Source organism: Dendropsophus ebraccatus, chromosome 2, assembly GCF_027789765.1.
Source record: "Dendropsophus ebraccatus isolate aDenEbr1 chromosome 2, aDenEbr1.pat, whole genome shotgun sequence".
Classification (NCBI taxonomy): domain Eukaryota; kingdom Metazoa; phylum Chordata; class Amphibia; order Anura; family Hylidae; genus Dendropsophus; species Dendropsophus ebraccatus.
In genome coordinates this window covers 102,678,012-102,704,822 of record NC_091455.1, presented here as the reverse complement: position 1 = coordinate 102,704,822, position 26,811 = coordinate 102,678,012, and the positions used below count along the sequence as shown (strand labels likewise).

General features: G+C 39.4%; 1 protein-coding gene across 4 annotated transcripts in view; it reads left to right on the top strand.

Moving 5' to 3' along the window:
* Positions 1 to 26,811, top strand: part of MYLK4 (myosin light chain kinase family member 4) — a 145,229-nt gene that overhangs the window by 103,434 nt on the left and 14,984 nt on the right. For all 4 annotated transcript variants that reach the window (XM_069958095.1, XM_069958096.1, XM_069958097.1 and 1 more), the window contains 8 exons: positions 43 to 139; positions 3,168 to 3,747; positions 6,381 to 6,871; positions 10,942 to 11,047; positions 11,225 to 11,318; positions 18,080 to 18,189; positions 24,166 to 24,307; positions 25,092 to 25,162. In XM_069958095.1, coding sequence (XP_069814196.1) covers positions 43 to 139; positions 3,168 to 3,747; positions 6,381 to 6,871; positions 10,942 to 11,047; positions 11,225 to 11,318; positions 18,080 to 18,189; positions 24,166 to 24,307; positions 25,092 to 25,162 — 1,691 coding nt within the window. The remainder of the gene's footprint in view (positions 1 to 42; positions 140 to 3,167; positions 3,748 to 6,380; positions 6,872 to 10,941; positions 11,048 to 11,224; positions 11,319 to 18,079; positions 18,190 to 24,165; positions 24,308 to 25,091; positions 25,163 to 26,811) is intronic.

Sequence of the window (26,811 nt, the reverse complement as noted above, 5' to 3'; positions counted from 1 at the left end):
GTTTATTTTCAAGAAAATAATTTTATTTCTTTGTATTTGTAGATCATCAATGATCAACTAACAAGTGAAAAGAACAGACGTGTGTCCTTGAGCTTGAAAGGAACAAAGTCTCTGAAGAAAAAGAAGCCACCAGATGCAGGTATTTTCTAAAGCACATTGAAAATATAAGTAATAATGTGTGAAATGTTGGATCTAATCCAAAGTCCAAGGTCACCTCATGTCACCATCTACTATAACCACAGTTCCAACTATATAATGAATTTTCCTACAGACGGGAATATCAATCCACATTGTGCATTCCTCTTGATTAATTATTTGTATAGTAATTAAGGATCGCTCAGTTTGATTTTCTGTCATCATTTTCTGATGTTCAACAAAGTCTTTTTTAAAGCCATTTTGCAACTGGTCATTTGCCTTGCTTTGGCACCAAAATGACAACCGTCTAAAAAAAAACGGTCACAAAACGAAGAAAAAAAGACGTTTTGTGAACATAGCATTAATCAGGACTCATTGGGGGAGATTTATGAAAGGGTGTAAAATTTAGACTGGTGTATACTGCCCACAGCAACCAATCACAGCTCAGCTTCCAGCTCTGGTGAAAGGAAAGAGGAGCTGTGATTGGTTGCTGTGATCAGTTTGCACCAGTCTAAATTTTACACCCTTTGATAAATCTCCCCCATTAACTTTTTTGGGGTTTTCCAGACATCTATTTTAAAAGCGGATGTGTGTGTGGCCGGATCTGTTCTGCAAAAAAGTAAGAACGGCACCTAAACAGTCTGTTTTGTGGTCAGGGCTCCATAGACATTACTCCCCTTAACATGTACATTGTCCATGATTGGTGACTATGCATCCATGGGCTGCCCACAAACACAGACTGTGCATTATGGCTCAGTACTGTCTCGACCACAGCTGTGTGGACGAGGCCTTACATGGTTAAAAAAAATGCATTCATTATAATTTTATTAAGGATTTTTTTTAAACACACTTAACCTAAGGCTATGTTCATACACCATCAAAATAATGTCCGTTTTATAGCCATCCGTCATTTAATGGCAAATAATGGCCGTTATTTTATAACAGTGGCCGTTATTTGCTATGAAATGTTGGCTGTCCAATAAAAACAGACGTCATTTTGATGGTGCGTGAACGTAGCCTAAAATTAAAGGAAGTAGATTCAAACATAGTGAAATAAAAGCAACATAAAGATGGAAAAATACATTAGTTTTTCTTATCTGATAATGTGGTACATTAAAGTCTATTGGAAAACAGCTGTCTCTGCACTAATTGTAAAAAAAAATGTTTATTAGTACATTATTAGATTAAAAATCTACATATTTTTTTCCTTATTTTACAGGGTATTTTGCTTTTATTTTATTTTGTTTTAACATGATTTAACTGTTATATATGTACTGTCGAGTAGTCGGTCTTATTGTATTTTCTGATTTACCAATTGTGTAATGTTTTAGCAGATAATGCCAAGCAAATATCTGCCCTAATACAGGGAAATAACTATGATTTTTTTTTAGTACAGCATTGGCTTTTTAAGCTTAGTGATGATGCTTTATGTGTTGTGTATGACTAATGCAACTGAGTAATCTAAACCAGCTTTGAAAATATGCTTTAAAGAGGACCTGTCAAATAAAAAACATAAAATAGCAATTCTGGAGCATTATTCTTCTTGGAAATGTATGAATATTTGGCCATCCTTTCACAGTTTTTCAACAAAATTCAATGGACCTTCAAAAATAGCCAATATAGCCCAAAAAGGGTATTGAACACAGCTATCATTCAACTTAAACTTAAATAATGTACCGACAGCCGTCATTGCAATGATGGCCGCCAAAATATGTTAAACAACGGCCCTTATCTGATACTCAAAATAATGGCCATTATTTTGAGTATCAAATAACGGCCATTGAAAATCAATGTGTGAACATAGCCTTAAGCGTTACTCTGGAGACTGACCAAAAAATATGTTGGTTTTTTTGCTAATACATTGCTTTAATAACATCATATTACTTTGCAATATAACTTTGTTTAAAAAAAAAAAGTATTGTTTTTCACTTACATACAGACTACAGCAATATGCAGAGAAGGGTTCAGCCCCCCAATGTATTGTATATTCTTATACAATACTTATATATTGTATATCTTCTATTCCAACTACCCTGGGGGAAGGCTGCCCGAGATTATTGATGCATCTGGCAGCCTCTGCCGAGGGAGTGTGACTGCTATCACCGCTCGCTCTCTTTCTAAAGGCCCTATTACACAGAACGATTATCGGTCGTTATGGCCGATAATCGTCCTGTGTAGCAGAAGGCAACGATCAGCCGACATGAAAGATGTTGGCTAATCATTGCAGTCGTTAGTTTTTCAACATGTTGATAGACAAACGACTAATATAGCAACGTTTTCCTGCCGTCGCTCCGTGGAATAGGATCGGAGGCAGCAGACCACTGCTATATGCCATGGGCTGCCCGGACTAACAAGCGATTACCCGAGCAGCCCCCCCGCAGCTCCACGCTGCCCCCCTTGGACTCACCCGCTCGCTGCTGCCACCTGAATTAGCGGCGGCAGCAAGCAGGGAACGAGGAGCAAACGAGCACTGACAGCGCTTGTTTGCTCCTCAAGTCGCCCCGTGAAATAGGGCCTTCAGACAGTAAGCGGTGATAGCAGAGGCTGCTGGAAAGCACAATTGTTTTGGGCAGCAGGCATTATTTGGATTATCGTCACCAGTTACAGCAGTTATTCTATACAGTATGTGCACTGCTGGCCAACTTCTGCACTTTCCCATTGACATTATTAAATTGAAAATACTGCTGTATTGTTAACTCAAAACTACGTCTGTATTTTGCGGCGTGTGAACATAGCCTTTATCACATTGTCTCCAGTGTAGAGTTATTGTGAGGTTCCAATAGTATTTAAAAATGTACATTTCAACTATAGTTGGGTAATGGTAATACCGAGTTGTCAAAATATTCATACACTTCCAGGAGGAATAACAGAGGATATGGAGATTTCAAAGAATAAAAGCTTCAGAATAATTATTATGTACAGAATATAGGCATTTACTTAAAGAGACCCATTAGGAGAGCTGACAGGTCCTATTTAAATCCATACTAATCAGAACTGCTATTATATGCTTGCTGTCCTGTCATTGCTTTTAGAGTGTTCTATCCAAAAGACGCAGTCCTGCAGCTATAAAGAAAAGGTCCAAAAACTCAATAGAGAAAATGCTGAAAAGGCATCTATTACATTGGTTGAGAAAAAGCCTCCTGAAATAAAGGAAGAAGAGACCTTTATATCCATAGATATTCCGAGCTCATGTACAGGTGCTACTGCTCAAGTTGGCACCCCTATTATTTTTTTTGTGAATGAAGATAAGGTACCTGTGTGTGTGAATGATGAACCTGTTCAATCATTGCCAGAAGTCAGTAGAAAAACTAAGGCAGAAGAAGAATTGTTTGATAGTACTGAAGAAAACAAGGGAGAAGAGAAAACTGTTATTTTAGTATCTGAAGATGCAACTAGTATACAAATAGAAAAGAAATACAAAGAGCATAAAGTGACACATGAGATTATTCTGGAACAAGTTGAAGATGATACAATCAAAAAAGCTTTGCAAGACACCTCGCAATCACAGGCATCAGATCTTCAACTAACAGTCAGTGGTACTGACACATCTGATCGTCTTTCTCCATGCCCGGCTTGTGAGAATATTCATCAAGAATCAGCTGTAGGAGAGAGGTAAGGAATAGCTGTATCCTCAAAACATGTATTTTCCTCTAGTTTATTTTACATGACGAGTAATGCTATTTTCAGTCTCTCTTGATACTGTATATAGTTACACAATATGTTTTTCTTTAACAACATATTAAAGGGAATCTGTCAGCTACAGTGTGCTGTAGCTGGCAGCCCCCAGTGAGCATGGTGCCTTTTTGGTAATTTTCCGTGCAGCGGATTATGTACAATCTTATGTCACAGAGCAGTTGTTCGTGCCACACTTGACATGCATCCTCCTCCCTCCTTATAAATAATCAATGCTGCCCGGCCTCCTGCTCGCTCAGCTGTCAGATTGCAGATCAGAAACACTCAGGTATAATTGAATCTCTTCTCCCTAATGTGTTGAAGCTTTGGTCTAGGGGTAACTCATCTGTCTAGAGACCTGCCAGCAGTTCATTGTCTGGTTCAGATCCCCTGATGGAAATTAAATGGATGTCTTTTTTTTCTTCTCATTATTGTATCATTTTAAGGCTATGTTCACACACAGTATTTTTGCTCAGTATTTTGGTCAGTATTTTGCAACCAAAACCAGAAGTGGATTGAAAACACAGAAAGGCTATGTTCACACACTGTTGAAATTGAGTGGATGGCTGCTATTTAATAACAAATAATTACTGTTATTTTAAAACAACGTCCAATATTTGCCATTAAATGACGGCCATCCGCTCAATTTCAACAGTGTGAGAACATAGCCTTTCTGTGTTCTCAATCCACTCCTGGTTTTGGTTGCAAAATGCTGACCAAAATACTGAGCAAAAATACTGTGTGTGAACATAGCCTAATAAATGATACAATAATGAGAAAAAAAGACATCTATTTAATTTTCATTAGGAGATTCGAACCAGAGAATGAACTGCTGGCAGGTCTCTAGACAGGTGAGTTACCCCTAGACCACAGCTCCAACACATTAGGGAGAAGAGATTCAATTATACCTGAGTGTTTCTTTCAGACATAAACGACCTACAGAGAACTGATCGAGTAGGAGGCCGGGCAGCATTGATTATTCATGAAGAGGGAGGAGGATGTATGTCAAGTGTGGCACGAACAACACCTCTGTGACATAAGATTGTACATAATCCGCTGCACAGAAAATTACCAAAAAGGCACCATGCCCACTGGGGGCTGCCAGCTACAACACACTGTCAGCACCTTAGGTAGGGCCCAGGAGCTGACAGATTCCCTTTAAAAATCCAGCAAAAATCCATGTTAAAAGTCCAGCAAAAATCCAGAGCAGGAGAGGTTTTCTATGGGGATTACCATTGAAAGCCTCTCCTTCTCTAGAGAGTTCCAGTCTTGGCCAGAGATGTCAGCAGAGAGCACTGTGTCAGACTAAAAAGAAAACAATATTTCCTGCATGACATATAGCAGCTGATAAGTATGGGAAGACTTGAGATTTTTTAATAGAAGTAAATTACAAATCTATATAACTTTCTGACACCAGTTGATCTGGACAACCCCTTTCAGCCATTGCTTTCATAAGAACATTAGAATATTTTATGAATTAATGATATGATCCTGTTATGAGATTTACCAATTTTAATTTACATATTTAAAAAATTCCCCTGTTGCTTATTCCCTGCTGATTTACACAGTTCTGGCTACTGGTCAGGTTGCCTATAATCTGTGATCAATGATCTGTAAAGTTACCCCTTCTTTCCCTGCCTTGTAGTATTGACATACATGGCTTGGCCTACAGCACTGAGCCCTGTCTACAGATCGAGTGCCTGAACCATCTTACAAGTATCATGCATGGTGATGTACTGAAGGCTTTGCCCACAGTAGGGCCTGTCACTGTGCATGCACTCTTATTAGAAAGATGGTGCAGAAACTCAATCAGCAGATGGGCTTAGAGCTGAAATAAGAGCCTTGTATGCTAATCTTGGAGGGTAGGAAGAGTCAGGAGGTGGACACTTGCACCCACAATAAAAATTGAGTATATTAATAAGTGAAAAAACATCAGTGATACCAAATCTGTGATTTATTTTATAGCCCCTTTAGCTGTAACCTCAAGTATGCAGCTCATAGCATGGTTTCTTGGTATTTCTATAGGGAATTTCTGCAATTTAACCCCTTAATGCCCTGCATGAGCATTGGGGCTGTATGAAGCATGCTCACATGCTGAACATGCACCATACCCAGTAAGTACCAGCAGTTATCAACAGCTGGCACTCACCACTAGTGACCACACCAACATCAATCATTTAACCACAAATGCCCTGCATTTAAATTGCTCACCGATCTTTATGGTGGGTGTGTGGTGCCTTATTAACACCTACACAGCATGGTTATGGGGTGGGGAACAGTAACTATTGCAGCTGGAGGCCTTTACTAGGCCTCCTTGCCAGACACATATTTCTGCAGATACAGTCTCAGGCAAACATTATGAACGGCTTAAAAAAGCCAGAAAACAAAAAGTTATAAAGTCAGAATAGAGAAATAAGCAAAAAGAAATTTGAAAAAGTTATATGCGCACAAATTTCAGTTAATTGAATTGAATGGGATTGGATTGGATTAGATTGTCAAACTAAATTCAGTTGGATAATAATTGGTTATACCAAGCGCATCATTTCTGCATTTAATACAATGTTATATTTTAGTGTGGGAAATAAACAAGCTATACAACTACTGGTCACTGAAAATTTAGTAGAAGAAATAGAATTAGAAGAATTAGAGGAGAAAGAAGAAGAGGAAGAAGAAGAAGAATTAGAAGGAGAAGGAGAAGAATTAGAGGAGACAGAAGAAAATGACGAAGAAGAAGAAGAAGAAGAAGAAGAAGAAGAAGAAGAAGAAGAAGAAACAAAAGGAGAAGGAAGAGGTGATGCAGCAGAAACATTAAAAGATTCTTTACAAAATGATGAAAGCTGCCGCAATGAGCAGAGCTGTAATAGTAAGAGACGAGTAATTGATGATGCTCATATGAAGGATGACAACAAAAAAAGCAGAATAGACACAGAGGAAAGTTTATCTCCATATATCAATGAAGAAACAGCAACCAATTTGAATACTAACCAGGAGGAACAAATATGTGAATGCATTGAAGAAAATGAGGAATCTTCCATAAAGGAAGAAGACAAGTTTTTATTTCTTGGTAAGATATCATGTTCAGTTTATGATGTCCCCTATTTCCCTATATGAAACCAGTGCAGGCCTGCCGCTTGTTAAACTTATGCACAGCTTTAGTGCCTAATCATGTGCCTGCCAGTGCCAATCTGGAAGGGTTTCACAGTTTAAATAGCTGCAAATGAATGGCATATACTAATGAATTAAGAATTATTCAATATAATAGATTAATTTAATTTGCTAGTTACAGAGAGTCTGTGCAAAAGGCAGCCCTGCTACATGAATGTTTATAATATGTACAAGAAAGCTATGGCTTATATAGCAGCTTTAATAAACTTCAAACTACTTAAGCACTATGAATGGCTATTTGGCCGTGTTTCCACATTTGAATGCAATGTTGCCAGGAACATGGGCTATTGGTGAAGCAATGGGGGATTGGTTTCAGGTGTTTTCGTGGTTGCAAATGTAGGAAGGCGGCTTTAAAGAATAAGTATAAAGGTTATTGGATATGTACTGTATTTGGTGTATAAACACAACAAACTTTGGTAGATGTGACTGTGAGAGATTGTCTGAGACTCTAGCACATGGGTGTCGTACCGTGGCCTTCCAGCTGTTGCAAAACTACAATTCCTTTTGGCTTTTTTGTCTATGCATGATGGGAATTGTAGTTTTGCAACAGCTGGAGGGACATGAGTTTGACACTCCTTTTCCCGCAGTACTAAAAATCCCAAAGAACCTGGTGGTACAGCTGATTTTGGGTATGTTCATGCATACTGTACATGCTGAAGATATAATGCAAGCAAATCCAGAGGTAAAATCCACAGTGTGTAATCAGCAAGGTTTACTGCATAAAATTAGCACCCAGTGCTGCGGATAGAATGCAGGGGATATCATTGAGGACTTTATGCTGCAGATATTATGCCATGTCCATTAAGGATAAAGGGAATCTTAAAGCACACATTGATTAAACACTTGTGTTACCTTTGGGTTTTTTTGTGTGAAATCTGCAGTGTGTGTGCTACATGTAAACATCCCCTTTGCAGATTGCCCATGTTTACTTCACAAAGTTTACTATTTAGATTTGTTCAAGTTTTAATTAAAATTCTACTATTTTAAAGAAAAATTAAATTTAATTCATAAAAAGTTGCTCCATTGTTGTTTTTTTTTAGGTACATTGGAAAAATAAGCAAAATGGTTGGAAATGGTTTATTTTCCCTTAAAGGGAATGTGTCACAGGTTATTTTTTACGGATTAAAGGCTTAAACGTTTTCTAGTATGATAATGATGAGACTTCTGAAACATGATCTTTATTGAACAGGAAGTATCAGCTTATTATTGAGCTTAAAGAGGACCTGTCACCCCCCCCCGTGCCGGGGTGACAGGCTCCCGACCCCCTGTTAGATCCCCCTATACTTACCTAATCACGCCGGGTCCCGCTTCCTGATGCGGTCGGGTCACGGAGATTTCAGCTCCCGAAGCCCGGCGCGCGCGACACAGCAGAGTCCGACGCTCATAGAGAATGAATGGAGAGTCCGATGCTCCGTCATTCTCTATGGGCATCGGACTCTCCTGTCAGCACGCGCGCCGGGCTTCGGGAGCTGAAATCTCCGCGACCCGACCGCATCAGGAAGCGGGACCCCGAGCGATTAGGTAAGTATAGGGGGATCTAACGGGGGTCGGGAGCCTGTCACCCCGGCACGGGGGGTGACAGGTATCCTTTAATGGCCAGAATAAAAATACAAGATTTCAGATTTCAAAAAAAAAAAATCAATAAATCAAAAAGTCGTAATAAATATGTTTAGCGGGACCCCACTATGGCTGCAGACTGGCTGAGTGGATCTGACATGCCATGACTTGGGTCCCGGCTCAGACCAGGAAGTGGCTGGGGACTTGGGTCCAGAGCAGCGGTATGCTGCCACCAGCACTAGAGAGGGGGAGGTAAGATCATGTTATTTCTTTTATCCTCCCCTGCACTTGCTAAAAGAATGGGTCAGGCCGGACTTCTCCTTTAAGTAGACAATTGTTTTTGGAAGCAGATTGCAGCCTGAATATGGATCTATGAAATTACAGATGTTTATAAGGACTCATAATAATGAATGGGTTGGTATTCTTTCTGTATTTGCAGACCAGCAAAGTAACGGTTGTGTGAAAGAGGCTTAAGCCCCCATTTACATCATGCTTTGCCTTCCTTGCTCACGTCAGCATCCTGTCAGAATGGGATGCTGACATATACTGTACCTGAATGTACATGTGTCTGCATTGACTTCAATTACCTAAACAAATTAGGCTTGAAGGTCCCAGTCAAAACTCAAATATGTTTGCAAAATGACCTGAATGTAGCCACTAGTAACTGAAGTTAATGATGGCCGGTTCCTGTACGTTCACATATAGATCGGGATCCCATTTTGTCAAGATGAAGACTTATATGAGGAATGTCAGCAAATTGTGAAGGAAATTATATCAGACTGCTTTCACATCACATCAGTTTTCTCTTCAGTGTTTTCAGGATGGCATGATGCCTGCAAACTGGTATAAATTAATGCTGTTTGGTGGAAGTTTGTCCCATAGAAATGAATGACATCTGTTACCTGCTACTTCATGACCAGTTGTTTTTACAAACATATACTGTCAAAAATGTTGAAATCTTTCCATAAGGAATAGGGTAGTAAACATAAAGGTCTAACCTGCTGATAGCCCCTTATAGTGCCGGGGATGCTAAGGAGGAAGGTATGTGTGTCCCACGCTGTTAGTCAGGGAAATCTTTGCTCTGGTGCACTGTTGTGACATCTGGCCCGCCTTCTCTATTGATTATCATTAGAAGGAGTGGGCTGATAGCTGCAGTGCTCCGGAGTGAAGATTAATCTGACTAATAAACAGCACGGTACGTGCCGAAGAGGAAGGTAACACACATACCTTTCTCCTCAGCGTCCCAGGCACTATAAGGGGCTATTAGCAGGTTAGATTTGTCTAGCCTGCTGATAGTTATCCTTTAAAATCAAAGAGAAGCAAAAAGAAAAAAAAAAAGACAATGTCTTTGACAAAAATATCATTAATATCCTCAAGAACTGGCAACGAGGAAAGTGTCTGTGTTATACAGTTTTATTAAAGAAGTAATCTCTAGCACTGTGAATATTGGGAACATGCCCCAAACATCTTGCCTAATGCAGAAGCAATATATACTGTACATAGAAATGTCAACTCACCGCAGTAGACTGTTCAGATGGAGGTAGGTGTCCAGGAAGGAGCAGGTGGATTCAAGCAGGCTGTTCACTGACTGGTGCAATGAAAAATAGAAGAGGAAATCCACAGCTTCCATAAAACCTCTTAATTTTTATTTTGGCATATAAAAAGTGGTACAGAATAAAAATGTAGGCCTATGCATTTCGAGATTAACCTTTGATTAACAAGTTGTTGCAATAATGTTGTTTATACCACATTTTCTTTGTGCAAATATGTCATGTGACATATATTTATCATTCATGTGATATTTAACCCCACCTTGTTTGGGACAGTCCTAGTCCAGTGATGTAACATGGAGTTGGCATATTTTGCTGTCTCTTTCACTATGTGAACATGTTGCCGTGATCAAAGGTTAATCCCGAAATGCATAGGCCTACATTTTTATTCTGTACCACTTTTTATATGCCAAAATAAAGATTGAGAAGTTTTATGGAAGCTGTGGATTTCCTCTTCTATTTTTCATTGATCTTGCCCAGTGTGCCATATACAGTAAGTGCTACCTTCAATTGTATCCATTTCCTATGTGTGTAGATATAGCTGAAACCTATGGAAAAGTAGGGAGCCTATGGCCTGCCATCCTCTACCCTGTAGTCCTCAGCTTTGGGCTTGTGGCCTGCAGGATGCCAGGATCATATGTCAGAACCATATGTCTCTGCATCAGTAAAGGCCTAAATCGATCAGTTCTAGGACCAAGGTTAGGTGACTTATAATTTTCTGGGAAACAAAGCGGGAACTATTATGAATGAAAGAGAACTCTAGGCATATGGCATAAATATATTTATGAATCCATGCAATCACTCCATGGACATTTATTATTTGTCTTTGTTCACCTCCTATTTGCTTTTAAATCCCTTATAGATGTCACACCTCCTCCTCCAGCCCCTTTTGATCACAGAATTGTCTCAGCTAAACATGCTCTGATAAATAACTTTTACAGCGTGGAAAAGACACGGGTGCTTGGTGGGTAAGTCCTCAACCTGCAGTTTTCATATTTCTTAAGTAAACAACACACAAGAGAAAGTTCTTATACCTCACACGGCATCTGTGTTAATTCTCATATAGAAATAATATGTTGAATTAATCTAATTTCATGTCTTGTCTTTTTTCCTATGTTAATATAAAATATTGTTTTCCTTTACAGTGGGAGGTTTGGTCAAGTGCACAGATGTGTAGAGAAAGCCTCGGGACTTACCCTGGCAGCTAAAATTATCAAAGTCAAAGGACATAAGGAAAAGGTTTGTAACATTTATGACTTTGTCATGTTAGGGCCGTACTACCCGTCCCAGTGACTTGGTGTAAACTGCTAGGTCGGTGCTCGCTTACTGAGCCCATATACAGCCTAATAATTGTGCAGATAGGACATTGTTAGCAATGTCTGTGCAGCCCTTGTAAAATAGTAAACTTATATATACCTCTCCACGCTCTGTGATGTCCTGCTAGCTTTAGCCATAGACTGTCTGAAGTGACAGGCCGCTCAGCCAATCACCGGCTGAGCGTCTAAGCGGCCTTTTACTTCAAACATTGCAGGGAATGGGCCGAAGCTAGCAGGACATCAGGAAGCGTGGAGAGGTATGTATAATTTATTATTTTTTTACACAGTCATCAGCCATGGGCCACACATCACTATTACACGTAGCAATTCGTGCTCAATGATTGTAGGTCAAGATCTAAAGACACGATCAACCGATGATAGTTGTCATCGTCTGATTGTTGTCTTAACTACACGGAGTGAAGATCTGCCAAATTGGCCTGATTCGGCAGATTATTGCTCTGTATAATAAGGACTTACACTTTATACTGTGTTATAAAAAAAAATGTATGCTAAAGCAAACTTTAAAAAGCATCTTATGACATGTACAGTAAGACAAGTCAGATGATACCAATGGTGCATGGTAATGAGCTGGGATATCTTTTTATTATGTGAAAAAGTGAGCACCAGTGTGCTTCTTCATGTTAACTTTTATATAGAATAAGAAATGGTAGGCTCTCAAGAAACTTCCTCTCATGCATAAAAATAATAATAATACGTTTCAGGTTTTAAAATATATATATTTTTTTTTAATATATATATATATTTTATATTTCTTTTAAGAATGAAAGGTAAAATCGATAAATCATGAAATATCATAAAATAACAACACTAGATATATTGCACTGAACTATATAGTGCAATCCTAGTCCATATTATAAGTTTTGGTCACAATGTATATCATAATTAGAGATGAGCGAACCGGATTCGGATTCGAGTCGATCCGAACCTGAAAATTCAGTATTTGATTAGCTGGGGCTGCTGAACTTGAATAAAGCTTTAAGGTTATCTGGAAAACATGGATACAGCCAATGACTATATCCATGATTTCCACATAGCCTTAGGGCTTTATCCAAGTTCAGCAGCCACCGCTAATCAAATGCCTTAAAGTTCGGGTTTGGATCGACTCGAGCATGCTCCAGGTTCGCTCATCTCTAATCATAATATATCCATGTTTCCTATCCACAAATATCAGTTCTTGGCACCGCAGGGGCCTTGCGTGCCGACAATAAGTGTGAATATGCCACTTAACTTATATTTATTTTTGTGGCAGTTGTTTAAGAGTTCACTTGTGTGATAAATTCTGGCAACATTTTACTGAGAAAAGAATAGATATATTCTGAAACGCGTCTAAAAGTTGCCATTCTTGTGCACAAAAGATACTGCATAGAAAAATTGAACAAACTACCACATTACCTATCATCTCAGCTTGTCCAATGGATCAAAAGTCTACTCATTTTGGAGGAACACATAAAGACTCTGATAGCAAAGAAGGAAAAGCCCCTCCACTACTACAACATCAGTAGTCAAGGTTGCAAGACTGGTCACTGAACAGTGCACGGCCCTGATTACAGAGAATCCACACCAGCCGGAGACACTATCAGATCAGCGTGGAATACATAGCACATTGGCCTTAGAACGGGTGAGAGGTGTTTAACCACCAATGCATTTAAAAATTGTTTCCCACATCACTTATCACACAAGTGAACTCTTTAACAACTGCCACAATACTACATACTAAAAGACTGCAATAACATCATATATTGAAGCATACCAAAGGAGACGCTTGAAAAATAAATACAAGTTAAGTGGCATATTCACACTTGTTGGCACGCAAGGGCCCTTCGGTGCCGAGAACTGATATTTGTGGATACGAAACATGGATATATTATGATATACATTGTGACCAAAACTGATAATATGGACTAGGATTGCACTTTATAGTTCAATGCAATATATCTAGGGTTGTTATTTTATTACATTTCATGATTTATTGATTTTAACTTTCATTCTTAAAAGAAATATAAAATATATATATTATTATTATTATTATTTTTTTTTAAACCTAAAACTTATTATTATTATTTTTATGCATGTGAGGAAGTTTCTTGAGAGCCTACCATTTCTTATTCTATTCATTTTTTTGTCCATAGGTGCAAACCAGGTAGTGCACTCGTTACCTACTCAATTATTTTCCATATAGAACACGGTTGAGCACACATATTCTTTTCATTCATTATATATATATATATATATATATATATATTTGATTTATACTGACAACAATTTAAATCAATTGGACTGTAATGTACAATAGGACTGTAATGTACGTGTCAGAAGATGTTCTGAGAGACAATTTTACATGTACAAGCAGTGAGAGATGATCTGACTTTGTATTTCAACTAATTATCACTTTATAGTTTGTTTGCTGCCACATATAATCACATGCTATCAGGGGCGTGGCTAGGATTCATGGGGCCCCATAACAAAAAACTGCAGAGGGCTCCATGAATCCTGTACGCCCCCCAGCTGCCCAGCTTTGTTGTCAGTGAGCAGTGGATCCCACAGATCGTAGCAGCAGTGGCGCAACTTTACCTCTCCCCTCCAGTACTCACTTGGCGTGGCGCAGCGTTTCATCATCCTGACAGGTCTCATGACGATGTCACTTGTGCCCCTAGGACCTGTCAGAACAATGGAACGCTGCACCGAGCCAAGTGAGTACTGGAGGGGGGTGATGTTAATGCTGCGGCTGCTGCTATCTGTGGGGTCCACTGCGATCACTGCTGCTGCGATCCCAAGGGCCGAAGGCAGACCACTCTTTGCTGGGGCACAGGCTTCCTTACTGCCCAGGCCCCGTAGCAGTTGCATTTTCTGCCTTTATGGTAGCTACACCACTACATGCTATTTTGACATATTTACCCTTTGACTCCTCATTGAATTTTCAGTTTAGCATTTAAATTTTTTTCTTTTGCCATTTACAGGCTTTCTTATGACACCTTTTTATTTTATCATAAAATGTACACCAGAACTGAACAATAATTATTTGTGGGGTGAAACTGAAAAAAAAACGAAACATTGATTTAATCAATACCCAATTTTTATAGTTTTTGTTTTATTTTACAACTTAAAAAAAATGTATATACTTCTAATTTCTCTATTTCTTTTTTTTCCATCTATGAGGCTAAAAAGGGGTTCTTTTTTGTGCTATGATTGTAGTTTCCATTGGTACAATTTTTTCTTTGATGGGACATTTATTTTTACTTAATTAATTAACAACATTTCATTTTAATGGTTTGGACAACTGCACATGAAATTATATCAAATATGTTAACTTTTATTTTTGTTTGAAAATTTCTCCTAGGAGAATATTATACACAATTACTGGATTGCTTATACTGATTCGTGCAAAGCTATTAGTCAGTGGGATCGTGTGAGGCAGATCTCTATGCATTGCCGATCAGTCATATGACAATCAATCGATCAGTCAACTGTGGCAGCTGTCATTTTGTCTTTTAGATGCTTAGATTGCTATTGATCATGGCACATGAAGGGCTAAATGTCTGAGATCAGTGGCCTGCTCCTTCCTCCCTCTCCATCCTTCTTGGATAAAAACCCTTATGTAACATTATGGCATCTTTACTGTCACAACTTAACAACAAATCAACTACTAGGTATTATTTACACTTGCACACATAAAGGTAACACCACCAAACTTTAGTCAGTTTAGTCAGTCAATAGGTTTATTCTGTCCTACCTAAGGGTAGCATAACCCATTGAAAGGGAAGCTGCACAGAATGATGTATCACATTGTTCTGTAAAGCTGATTTGAAGATATTCTCCTTAATAATAAGGGCTCTGAGCACTGCACACTACTCCCCCTATTATGTGCCTGTGCATAGTAGTCCTGGATATTTATGAGCACAAGCTCCCTCTGCCCAGTGGGCGCTGCTTGGCATATCAGAGAGAATGCCTGAACAGAATTCTGTAAGTAATACATTGTTCTGTTCAGCATTTCTGTCACTTCTCTCATTTAAGGCAGCATCAACCTACTCACAGATTACCTTTTAATTAAAAAATAAATCTTAAGATTTCATATCCATTAGGAAAGGCAATCATTATTTTTTAGAGGAAAAGAATTAAAGAAAGTACACAGAAGTGGCACAAATAGGGTTTCATTTATCAAAATTATAAGAAAAGTATAAGAGTAATAATACTGTCTTTTGTTGCCTATGGAGCTAGACTGTAATACCACACACAACCCAAGGACAGGGGTGGTGCTCTTTTTGCAAGAAAGTAGCTGTGCTTTTATAATTTTGGATAACCCGTTTAATTTTATGATAGTTGCCTACACATTCTTTTATACATGGGAAAATGTGCAAGCGACTACTCATTATTGTCGGCAGGGAATCTGCTTTCAGGTGATAAACAGGAGGGAGGCACCATTTCAATTTTCGCAGCAGAAAAGCCAGAATCGGCCCTGGTCATAGACCTTATCCATGGAGTTTATATTGCCTTTTTCATGTGCCCCAGTGCATGTTTTACATATGTAATTTGGGAAGATGTGTTGCTGTGCTCAGACTGTCTTATAATAAGACTTTCTTTGTTGCCCACAGCAACCAATCACAGCTTGTCCTTCATAGATTGATGAGCTCTGGTGAAATGAAACTTGAGGTCTGATTGGTTGCTATTGGAAGTGAATAAAGTCTTATAATAAGACAGCTTCATGAATCCTCCCCATTCTTTATTTGCTAAATACAGTCAATGTATTTCAAGGGAGAAATCTTGCTTCCTAAATGAAGGGGAACTCCAGCATTTTTTTTTCTTTCAAAATAACTGGTGTCAGAAAGTCATATTGATAAGTAATTTACTTCTATTTAACATCTTCACGTCAGCCATACGTATATATACGTTCCTGCTGCACATGCCCCATGCAGCAGGAATGTATATCCCGCAGCTGCCTGTCATTAACCCCTTAAATGCTGCAATGCATAGCAACCGCTGCGTTTAAGGAAGTCAGTGACAGGTTAAGCACCTGTCACTGACTGATCACGTCTTATGGCTGCAGGGTGCTGATCACTTGTACCAACGGAGGAGGTAAGCCACTTACCTCCATCCTGTCGGATGGGCCATCTGTGCATAGTGTCTGCTCTCAGGCAAGTTCTATGCATAGATCACATATTTCACTGATCTATGCTATGCTGGCATAGCATAGATCAGTATATGCAATCTAATGTTTGTATGTTTTACAGTAAAATATAAGTGTCAGGAACTGCCCAGAGCAGTAGCAAAATCCCCACAGAAAACTTTTACTGCTTTGGACAGTTCCAGTCACAGACAGAGGTGGCAGCAGAGAACACTGTGTCAGACTGGAAAGAATATTTCACTTTCTGCAGGACATACAGCAGCTGATAAGTACTGGAAGACTTGAGAATTTTAAAAAGAGGTAAACTACTAAACTAGTAAAATAAACTACTAAATATAACTTTCTGACACTAGTTGATTTGGGGAAAAAATTCCACTGGTGTACACCTTTAATGGCACAGAGAGCTTTGTTCCTTTTTTCTCTCTTCCTTTAATCGAAAAATAAGATTTAAAAACCTTCAGGATGACAGTCCAAAATGACATGTAAAACAAAAAATTGTGCTGCTACAGTATTTTAATGCTGCCTTATTGGACTTTCCATGGCTTATCAGACTTTATAGGACGGATCAAAAGAATTCTGGAAACTATTAAAAATAGAAAAAGTTCTTTAAAGTGTCACTGTTGTTATAACTTTAAAAATCTAAATCAACAGTAAATGTGATATAAAGCAAGTTTGCAATTTACATTCATTATGGGCACTTCCTGTGTTCTGATTTTTTTTTTCTTTTGACTTCAAAGAGTGTAAGCACAGGAAGTCCAGTGTTCCCTAGGTCATCTGAGCGCTCAAAAAGAAGACAGTCATGTGATTGATGGACACATTGATCCGTGACTCTCTATACTGGCCTGGACTTCATGTGTTTAGTCTCTTTTTTTCAACCAGCACAAGACTAAAAATCTGCCTTCAGGAGGCTGGACCTGGATTTCTGGTAAGTACAGCTTTGTTTTACAGCATGATAACAACAAAAATGAATGTAAATTGCAAACTTGCTTTACTTTAAATCTACTGTGGATGGCTGCCATTTAATGGCAAATATTTGCTGTTATTTTAAAACAACGGCTGTTGTATTGAAATAATGGCAGTTATTTACTGTTATATGGCGGCCATCCACTCAATTTCAACATTGTGAGAACAGATCCTTTCTGTGTTTTTAATCCACTTCTAGTTTTGGTTGCAATATGAGGACCATAATACTGATTGAAATATACGTAGTGTGAACCCAGCCTGAAAGTTATAACAACAGTGACAGTTTTCAATTTATGTTTTAAATCATGTATAAAAATAGACAACCCATGGCATAGTTCTTTTATCCAGCTATGGCAGACAGTGTGAAAGCGTACATAATTTATGTTACCAATTTGTATGCCTAGAAACCCATATGATGAAAAATTGGCAATATAATATAGAAAAGATTGCTGCATGGATTCAATGACCCAGAGGTTGTTCGACAAGAAATCACTTTGTGCATGCCTTTTCACTTTAGATATGATCACAGCTTTTAAGATGACAGCAGAAGTATTATAGAATTATTTAACCCTTATTTACAGGAAGAAGTGAAAAATGAGATACAAGTCATGAACCAGCTGAATCACTGTAACCTCATCCAGTTATATGATGCATTTGAATCCCGAAATGACATCATTCTTGTTATGGAATAGTAGGTGTTGTTTATTTTTTAATATGTTTTCTGCATATAAATTAGGGTTATCTTTGTCATAAACATAACAGCACCCAGCTGCTATTGGTACCATATACTGTACCTTAACGACTACTGTGTCACAAGCAGGCCGGCTCCTCCTATCTCCAGAGTGTGCAGCTAGCATACTGAAAACTCCATCCCTGGCAACCAGTCAGCTGTCAAAAGACTCCTGGGGCTGGGACTTTAGGCCTCATAAATATCTTCCCTATACCCCTATACCTTGCCGCCTGCAATAGAGCCTCTTACCCTGAGTTCCCTCTTGACCTAGCGTTTGGTCCTGCTTTGTATTTCTAGCTTTTGACTTCTCTTTTGGATACGATTTTGTTCTGCATTGCTCATTTGTTATTGACCCAAACTCCTGACCCTGATTCATTGTGCTTTGTTTGTCTTGTCTTCATTCAGTGTTCACTTATAAAGGTTAGAGACTGTCAACCAGTTGTCCGCTGCCGCCTAGGCAGTTGAGGCAATTAGGCAGGGACAGCGGGACAGGTGCCAGGGTCAGGACAGCCCCTGTCTTTTGTCGTCCAGTTTCCTACTCTGACATACTGTTAGTGGGTATAGTGAAGAAAAACTATCACTGTCACAAATTGTTCTGGTTTCAGCATGTTTTTGCTTGGTTAACACTTGACAGGATGCTGTTCTAGCAAATTAACTTACAGTTATGCCCATGGATGGCACAAGCACAAAAGCTGTGCCCATGCCATCTGTGGTGGGTCCTGACTGTCAGTGAAGCAATTGCAGAGCCTCAATGGTAGCTCTGACAACTGGAGGCCTCCAGTCATAGCTACAGAAGCCAATAAGACTTTGATTAGCTGATCAGCTATGTATGTGACAAGCATAATACACAGCAGTGCATTGCATGTATTATACCTGTTATTGGACATTAAGATAATAAAATTTCTTAGGTGGCACAGAATAATAAAATGTAAATATAAAAAAACCACACACACAAAAAAGTGAAATAAACACATAATTCCCATATATCCCACAGCAAATAATAAATGTAGGAAAAAAAGGACACATATTTGGTGTGCAATGGAAGTGTCAATAAAATTATAACACAGTGACTGCAGAAAATTCAAAGTGAGAAAAATGACTGTTTTGCCATTTTTTTTACCATGAAACGGGGGCATTTTTCACACAAACACTTTCTGGATATTGGGCAAAATTTACTATTACCTAAAGTACAATATGTCACGAGAAGCTATAACCACACAAAATGAGAGGCCAGATTTGAAAAATGGGCTTCTGTCCCTAAAGGGGTTATCCAGCATTAAAAAAACATTGCCACTTTCTTCCAGATACATCCCTACTCTTGTCTCCAGTTCAAGTGTGGTTTGTAACTAAAATGACACACTCACCCCCTTTTTGCATTATGACTGCTCTTTTTCTATCTATCTATCTATCTATCTATCTATCTATCTATCTATCTCTTTCTATCATACCTCATGATGCTTTTTCCAGTAAAAAGTGTTTTGTTTTCTTTTTGATCTGGGACTGGGATACCTGGGCGGGGCTTTACGACCAAAGCACAACTTAGCCACGCCCCAGCGCCACTTAGCCACGCAGCCTCCGTGACGTCATCGCCGCATAGTTCACTCCCCTCAGCGTTCATTGGTGTAGGCCAATCTAGTGAGGCCTATACCTTTAAGCTGACCCTTCCAATGGCTGTTGAGGGTGCGGGGCCTATGCAATGATGTCACGGGGGCGTGGCTAAGTGGCGCTTTGCCCTTGAAGCCCCACCCAGGTATCCCAATCTCAGATGATAAAAGATCACTTTTTACTGGAACAAGCATCATGAGGTATGATAGAAAATGAGGTATGAAAACTGCTAAATTTACCCTTTACACTTGTCTAGAGCAGTCATAATGTAAAAAGGGGGTGACAGTGTCACTTAAAGCTTCAATGGAACTCAGCTGCAAATCCCCACCCAAACAGGAGACAAGAGTAGTGCTGTCTCTGGAAGAAAGTGGCCATGCTTTTAAAAGGCTGGATAACCCCTCTAAGTGTATTTTTGGCTCGGTCCTGAAGGGTTAAAGTGTCACAGTCATTTTTTTTTTTTTCTTGCAGAAATCAATAGTACAGGCAATGTTAAGAAACTTTGTATTAGGGTTTATTAGGCAAATATGCCATTATCTGCATTCAAAAAGACTTTCCCCAGCTTCCTCCTCTCTCTCATTCACTGCTCATTATCAGGAAATCTGGACTCTTTTACATCAGTCGGGCCCTGTCTGTTCTATGGAGAGGGGGGGGGGAGGACAGAGGAGGGAGATTAGTCGCCAGCAGAGAGCAGAGAACAAAGGATTACACAGCGGGAGCTGCATGAAAGCCATATTCAGAGGTCAGAGAGTTCAGCGCTGACTGTCAGAGGAGATAGCTGTGATGTAGCTGTAAATTAACTCTTTGTTGTCCTGTTTTGGTGCCTCATCTCCCTCCACCCCTAATGCATTTTTCGGCTAATAAACTCAATTACAAAGTTTCTTAAAATCGCCTGTACTATTCCTTGCTGCAAAAATAATTTAAACAACAGTGACACCTTAAGCTCAAACCTAAACAGTCCCCTTAACCCCTTTAAAACATTTCCTATTAAAGCGACTCTGTGCCCACAATCTGACCCCCCCCCAAATTACTTGGATAGCTGCTTTTAATCCAAGATCTGTCCTATGGTCCGTTTGGCAGGTGATGCAGTTATTGTCATAAAATATTACTTTTAAAATTGCAGCCCCGTGCCCTACGGGAGTATCTGTGCCCTAAATTTGCACCACCCCTCCGTCCCTCCTCCCCGCCCTCCTTATCATTAGGAATGCTCTAGGCAGATTGCTTCCTATTCACCACCTGTGTTACCACAGCACATGGGCTGGATCATTAAGGGTCCTATTACAATGAGCGATTTTTAACGATTAACAACTAACGATAAACTATCACAAACAAGATTGTTTATCGTTAACCTGAAATCTTTCATCATATTACACAGAACGATAATTGTTAGTTACGATCGTTACTATGATCGTTATTGCGATCGTTACTATGATAGTTTATTCCTTCTGATACCAGAAAAACAATGAACAATGTGCTATTACACTGAACAATTAGTGAACAAATGCGGAACTTGAGCGAACAAACGTGGAATTACAGCAAACGATTAATGATAATTTTAGGTTCAAATCTATATCAACGATCAACGACATATGAACGATTTTTCGATCGTTGCCTGCAATTACACAGAACGATTATCGTTTATATTCAAAAGATTTAACGATTTTTCGAACGATAATCGTTCCGTGTAATAGGGCCCTAAGACACCTGTGCAATGTTCAAACAGAAGTAAATGTTCCAGTGGCATTCCTAATGATGAGGAGGGTGGGGAGGAGGGACTGAGGGGGTGGTGCAAAGTTAGGGCACAGATACACCCGTAGGGCATGGGGCTGCAATTTTAAAAGTAATATTTTATGACAATAACTGCATCACCTGCCAAACGGACCGCAGGACAGATCTTGGATTAAAAGCAGCTATCCGAAGGTACAAGTGGTTTGGGGGGGGTCAGATTGTGGGTACAGAGTCGCTTTAAAGAACTGCTCCACTCTCAAAGTAGACATACAGTATGCCACCACTTTATGATAAAGGGGGTCCAACCTCTGGAATCCCAACCAATCCTAAATATAAAAATGAACCACAAGGTTGATTCAGAGTTATTCAAATAAATGGGGTTGGGTTCCCGAAACTGCTTAGCCAGTTGGCTACAAAAAAATGTTGTGCAGGTCAAAGTCAAACAGTGAAGAGGCTGCATAGCTGATTCAGAAATGTTGCCCTGTTTTTTTTTTCCCAGAATCCGTGGGGATGCCAGAGATAAGAGCCCCTATTTATCATAAAGTAATGGCATATCCTAGTACTGTGAAAAGAGGGCAGGGGATAACATGGAAAGGGGTATCTGTCTCAAAAATTAGACCAAAAGGCATCAAAACTTGTTAATTACATCCATATAAATTTTTGGAAAAGTCGCACTGTGATAGTAAATGCCTCTAATGCTGCGTTTACACGGAGCGATAATTCGCCCGATCGTATAATTAACGATATCGAAAGAACGATGTTTTTTTTAGAACGATCGTACGGAAAAATCGTTTTGCGATCGTTTTGAGATCGCTTCAGCCTATCTCGCACATAAGTAAAATCAGTGAATGACTGTTTACACGGAACGATCTGGGAATTTTTTGCAAACAACGATTTAAGAACATGTTATAAGATCAAAATGAAAGATTTCTCACTCGTCGTTTGATTGTTCGCTGCGTTTACACGTTATTGTGCAAATTCGAACAATAATCGTTCCGTGTAAACGCAGCATTAGTAAAAAGTTGCAAAGAAATTCACCTGGTACTAATTAAGACGTAGGCTTACACCAGTTTTTGCAACTTTTTTAATTGGGTGCAAATCCTGAATTATGTGAATTTTTCGGTGAATACTCAAAACGGAGATTTAAAAAAAAGTTGAATCTAAAAAATATTGAACCATCGAAAACTGGTTTATAAATAGAACTTAGACCAAAAATTAGTGAAAAATACAACTATTCACCTAAAAGTAGGCACAAAGCCCTTGATAAATATCCCCTATATCAATAGGGATCAATGAGGAGCTGTGCTGTACTGCACATGCAGAATAGCTCCACTCTCAGAACAGAAGTGGTATAAATATCTACAATAACATAGCACCTATACCCCTGGAAGAGTCATTTGTACTTCCTACCTGAACTCATATTGAGCTTTATCATCCATTTGCACATCCAAGCCTAGCAGAGCAAATGGACAGGGGCTGTCTTCATGATGCAATAGTTTTGTAATACGGACATACAAGTTTTAAATATCATTAGAACGGTGCTGGTGCAGGAAAACTGCTCTATTGATATTCTATTAGAATCAATGGAGCCGCAGCACAGAGGGGCGAGGGTTTTCTCCCACTGGGGGCGGCCCACCTCCAGTGCTTCAGCCCCGACTGGTGCCCGGTAAAAGATCAATGGTGTGTGCAGGAACCGGGTCACAGTGCAAAATTTTAAGCGAATGTACCTGATGGAACATTTCCTTTAATAACCAGAACCAGGAGAGCAGCAGCAAGTAGTTAAAGGAAATATGTCAGCACCTGGGCTAGCAGTGCTGACAGTGTAGTGTAGGTGTGTTCCCTTTTGTGTATGTTACCTGTCTTGAAGACATCCATGCAGTAGATTTGCCATATTCTTTACCAACACACTGGAACCAAGTGTCAAAGAGGAATAGTGGCTTGGCATTTGTGCAGCACTTCAGCACGCCTCACCACTACTTCCTCGTCTCATCTGAGGGCATTGGCTTCAGGCCCACAGCGTGCCTACACCGTTCCTCAGCCCTATGGCGCATGCGTGATTAAGGTCACCAGGAGTGCCCAGCCGAACTGGCATGAACTGGCAAGTCGGCACATGTGGTCCTTGCCAGCAATGGCGCATACACGCAAAAAGATAGCAACAGGGGGGAGTTGGAGGCCGGGCCGCAGAAAATATGCAAAAGAGTGAGGAGGAAGTAGTGATGAGGCGTGCCGAAGTGCGCCACAAACACCAAACTACTACTCCTCTTTTTCAATGGTTCCAGTGTGTTGGTAAAGAATGTGGCAAATCTACTACACGGCTGGTTTCAAGACTGGTAACATACACACAAAGGGGACACACAACTACACTACACTGATTCCATTTAAATATAATCTCTGCTATTCTCTCTTATTATCCAAATCGATTCCCCTTGTAAAAGGAATGTTTGCAATCATACAAACATATATATTCCAGAATTGTTTATAACTCAGTTTCCTATTAACTATACAACCTATACAACTATACATATACAATTACTTGTGAAACTACTTGGACTTTATTTGAAATGCCATGAATTCTATGTTAATTTGGTTGATTTCCTGTTCCAACAGTGTAGATGGCGGAGAATTATTTGACAGAATTATCGATGAGAACTGCAATCTCTCAGAAGTGGACACAATATTATTTATTAAGCAAATCTGTGAAGGGATTCAGTACATGCATCAAATGTACATTATACACTTGGATCTTAAGGTATTGTCAGTTCAAACATACATAGATATCTTGTTTCTGTTATGGTATGGTACTTTGGAAGTCAATTCTAAAGACCTGAAATGGGATATGTAGTTGACTTATGATTTATGGTTACCAATTTAGGAAATATTATGACATTTGTGTCAGTGTTGTATTTATGGGTGTAATTTAATTCTTGAGGTGCAAGTATACCATGTATATTCTTATGTTATTCCAAAAAATACAGTAATGTCCATAAGTACTTCTTTTCTAGTTTAGGCTTCATTTACACAATTTTCTATTAATCACTGCCGTTGTTGCAGATTAGCAATAGAAAAGTTATGTTGCACTGTCGCCAGAGGGAATCCTAGCTGAAGTGTATATACATGTCAGTTTTGTGCGGGCGATATTCATTAAATAGTAGCCGCACAGAACTGACAGTTCACACAATGGAGAGTTTTATTATTTTTATTTTATTTTATTTATTTTATTCACAATGGAGAGTGTGGCTCTGACCGCACTCTCCATTGTGTGCAATGGGGAATTGGGATGCGGGCGCACATGGATGCGCCCGCATCCCAATTCAATAGAAATTAAGTTTAACCGACTGGTACTACAGTATCGGACAGATAAAATTCACTTACACCGGATGTTCTTTGACATGGCTGGGTTACAGAACGGCTGGTGTCATACTAAGTGTGAAGGTGACCTTATTCTGTAAAAAGGATGATGTGTGATTTAATCTCAACCTGGATTGCATATTTACAACTTTAACAAATGTTACTTCTTTCCCATTTATTTTCAGCCAGAAAATATTATGTGTGTGAGTCGAGCAGATTATCAGATCAAAATTATTGATTTTGGCTTGGCTAGAAGGTAAATATTTGAGCTTCACATAATGAAACTGTTGGTACTACAGAGGGCATCCCAGGAGGAGCTGAAAAATGTGTGCATGTCATTTTGTGATACTCATAAGAAAAGAACACAGTTTATCCTAGCTATTATACTGTAATAAGGGGGCACGTCAAAATAATCATCTAGTCAAATAGTCATCAAGTTTTCATATACTTGTCAGAAAAATACAAGTCAGAAAGCTGCATACTAAACCTACCTGTAAGTTATCAAGAAATATGACCATACAATGAATGTAAAAAAGGTGCATATACCTACATTGTATCATCATATTTCTGACATTTTGGGATTAGAATTTACAGGGACACAGTGATTGGGGCTATGGTATTGGATGCAGGGCCTAGCCATAGGGTCTGTATTGTATGGTTTTAGGAGCTTTTAAAGGAAATTATCAGCAGGTTAGAAGAATCTAACCTCCTGATATCTCCCTATAGTGCATGGGGTGCTAAGGATGAAGGTACATTTCTTACCTTCATCCTCCACAACGTTTCCATGATATCACATTTTAATCCAGAATAATGCAAATTAGGCACTTTGGTACTGGAGGGTGGGATACTGCCAGGACTGATCTGCCCCTGGTCAGTCTTAGCGGGCCAGCCTGGGTGGCAGGCCAGCCAGGGCGGATTGGTGCACTGGGGACCATAGTGCTGCCCCATCAGACTACATGATGTGTACAATAACATTTTTTTGTGATACTTGGTTGTTTTGGATGTGCAGCTTATTTATGGCTTTGTGTGTGTGTTTGCATACTGATCAGCCCCTTAAGATTAATAAGTGTGGTTGCCACTATTTGCTTTTCCAGTGGTGTGTAGTGTTCCTGTGGCTTTCTTCTCACTGCCACAATTTCCGACACATCTCATTTGTATTTGTACTGTAGGCATAGTTTAGTCTGATGCAGTACTCTTGCTGTAGTGCTTTAAAAAAAACTGACAGCCCCAAGAGTCTATGGAATTTATAAGCATATATAAGATCCTTTCCAAACCAGTTCTGTCAAAGCTGTCATGGTCTAAAACATTATGCCAAAAGCTTGAGCTGAGACCCCAACCAATCTGTAAATACAGCTGGATGAAGCACAATGCTGTGCACTTCATTCCAAAGTTCCCATTTTATCTGACTTTTAGCAGGAGATGGGCTCTATAGACAGTGACATAACTACCACCATAGTAGCCTTAGCGACTGCTACGGGGCCCGTCGCATCAGGGGGCCCAGTGGCCCACTTCTACAATACACCGGGCCCCTGAGCCATCATCATTTGCAGCACTCGGTGGCCAGGTGGATGCTGCATATATCCCTTAAACTGCTAGCGCTGCTGACAAGCACTTGCAGTTAAATGTTAAAGGTTATGACTACACTTGATTGGTTTGTGTTCAGTACAAGGGTTTGGTGGGGGCACTGGAAAGTTTGCTATGGGGCCCAGCTATTTCTAGTAACGCCCCTGTCGATAAACTTACATACTTCTCCTGCATCAAGTTCTGCATGTAAGCTGCCATTTTCATTATTATACCCTTTTGATGGTGAAGAACAATGGAACAAAGTCTGTACTTGTCTATGATTTTGCTATAGCTGTTGTGTTACTGAAGATGACCACTAGATGTCACTATAGTGTGTAACCA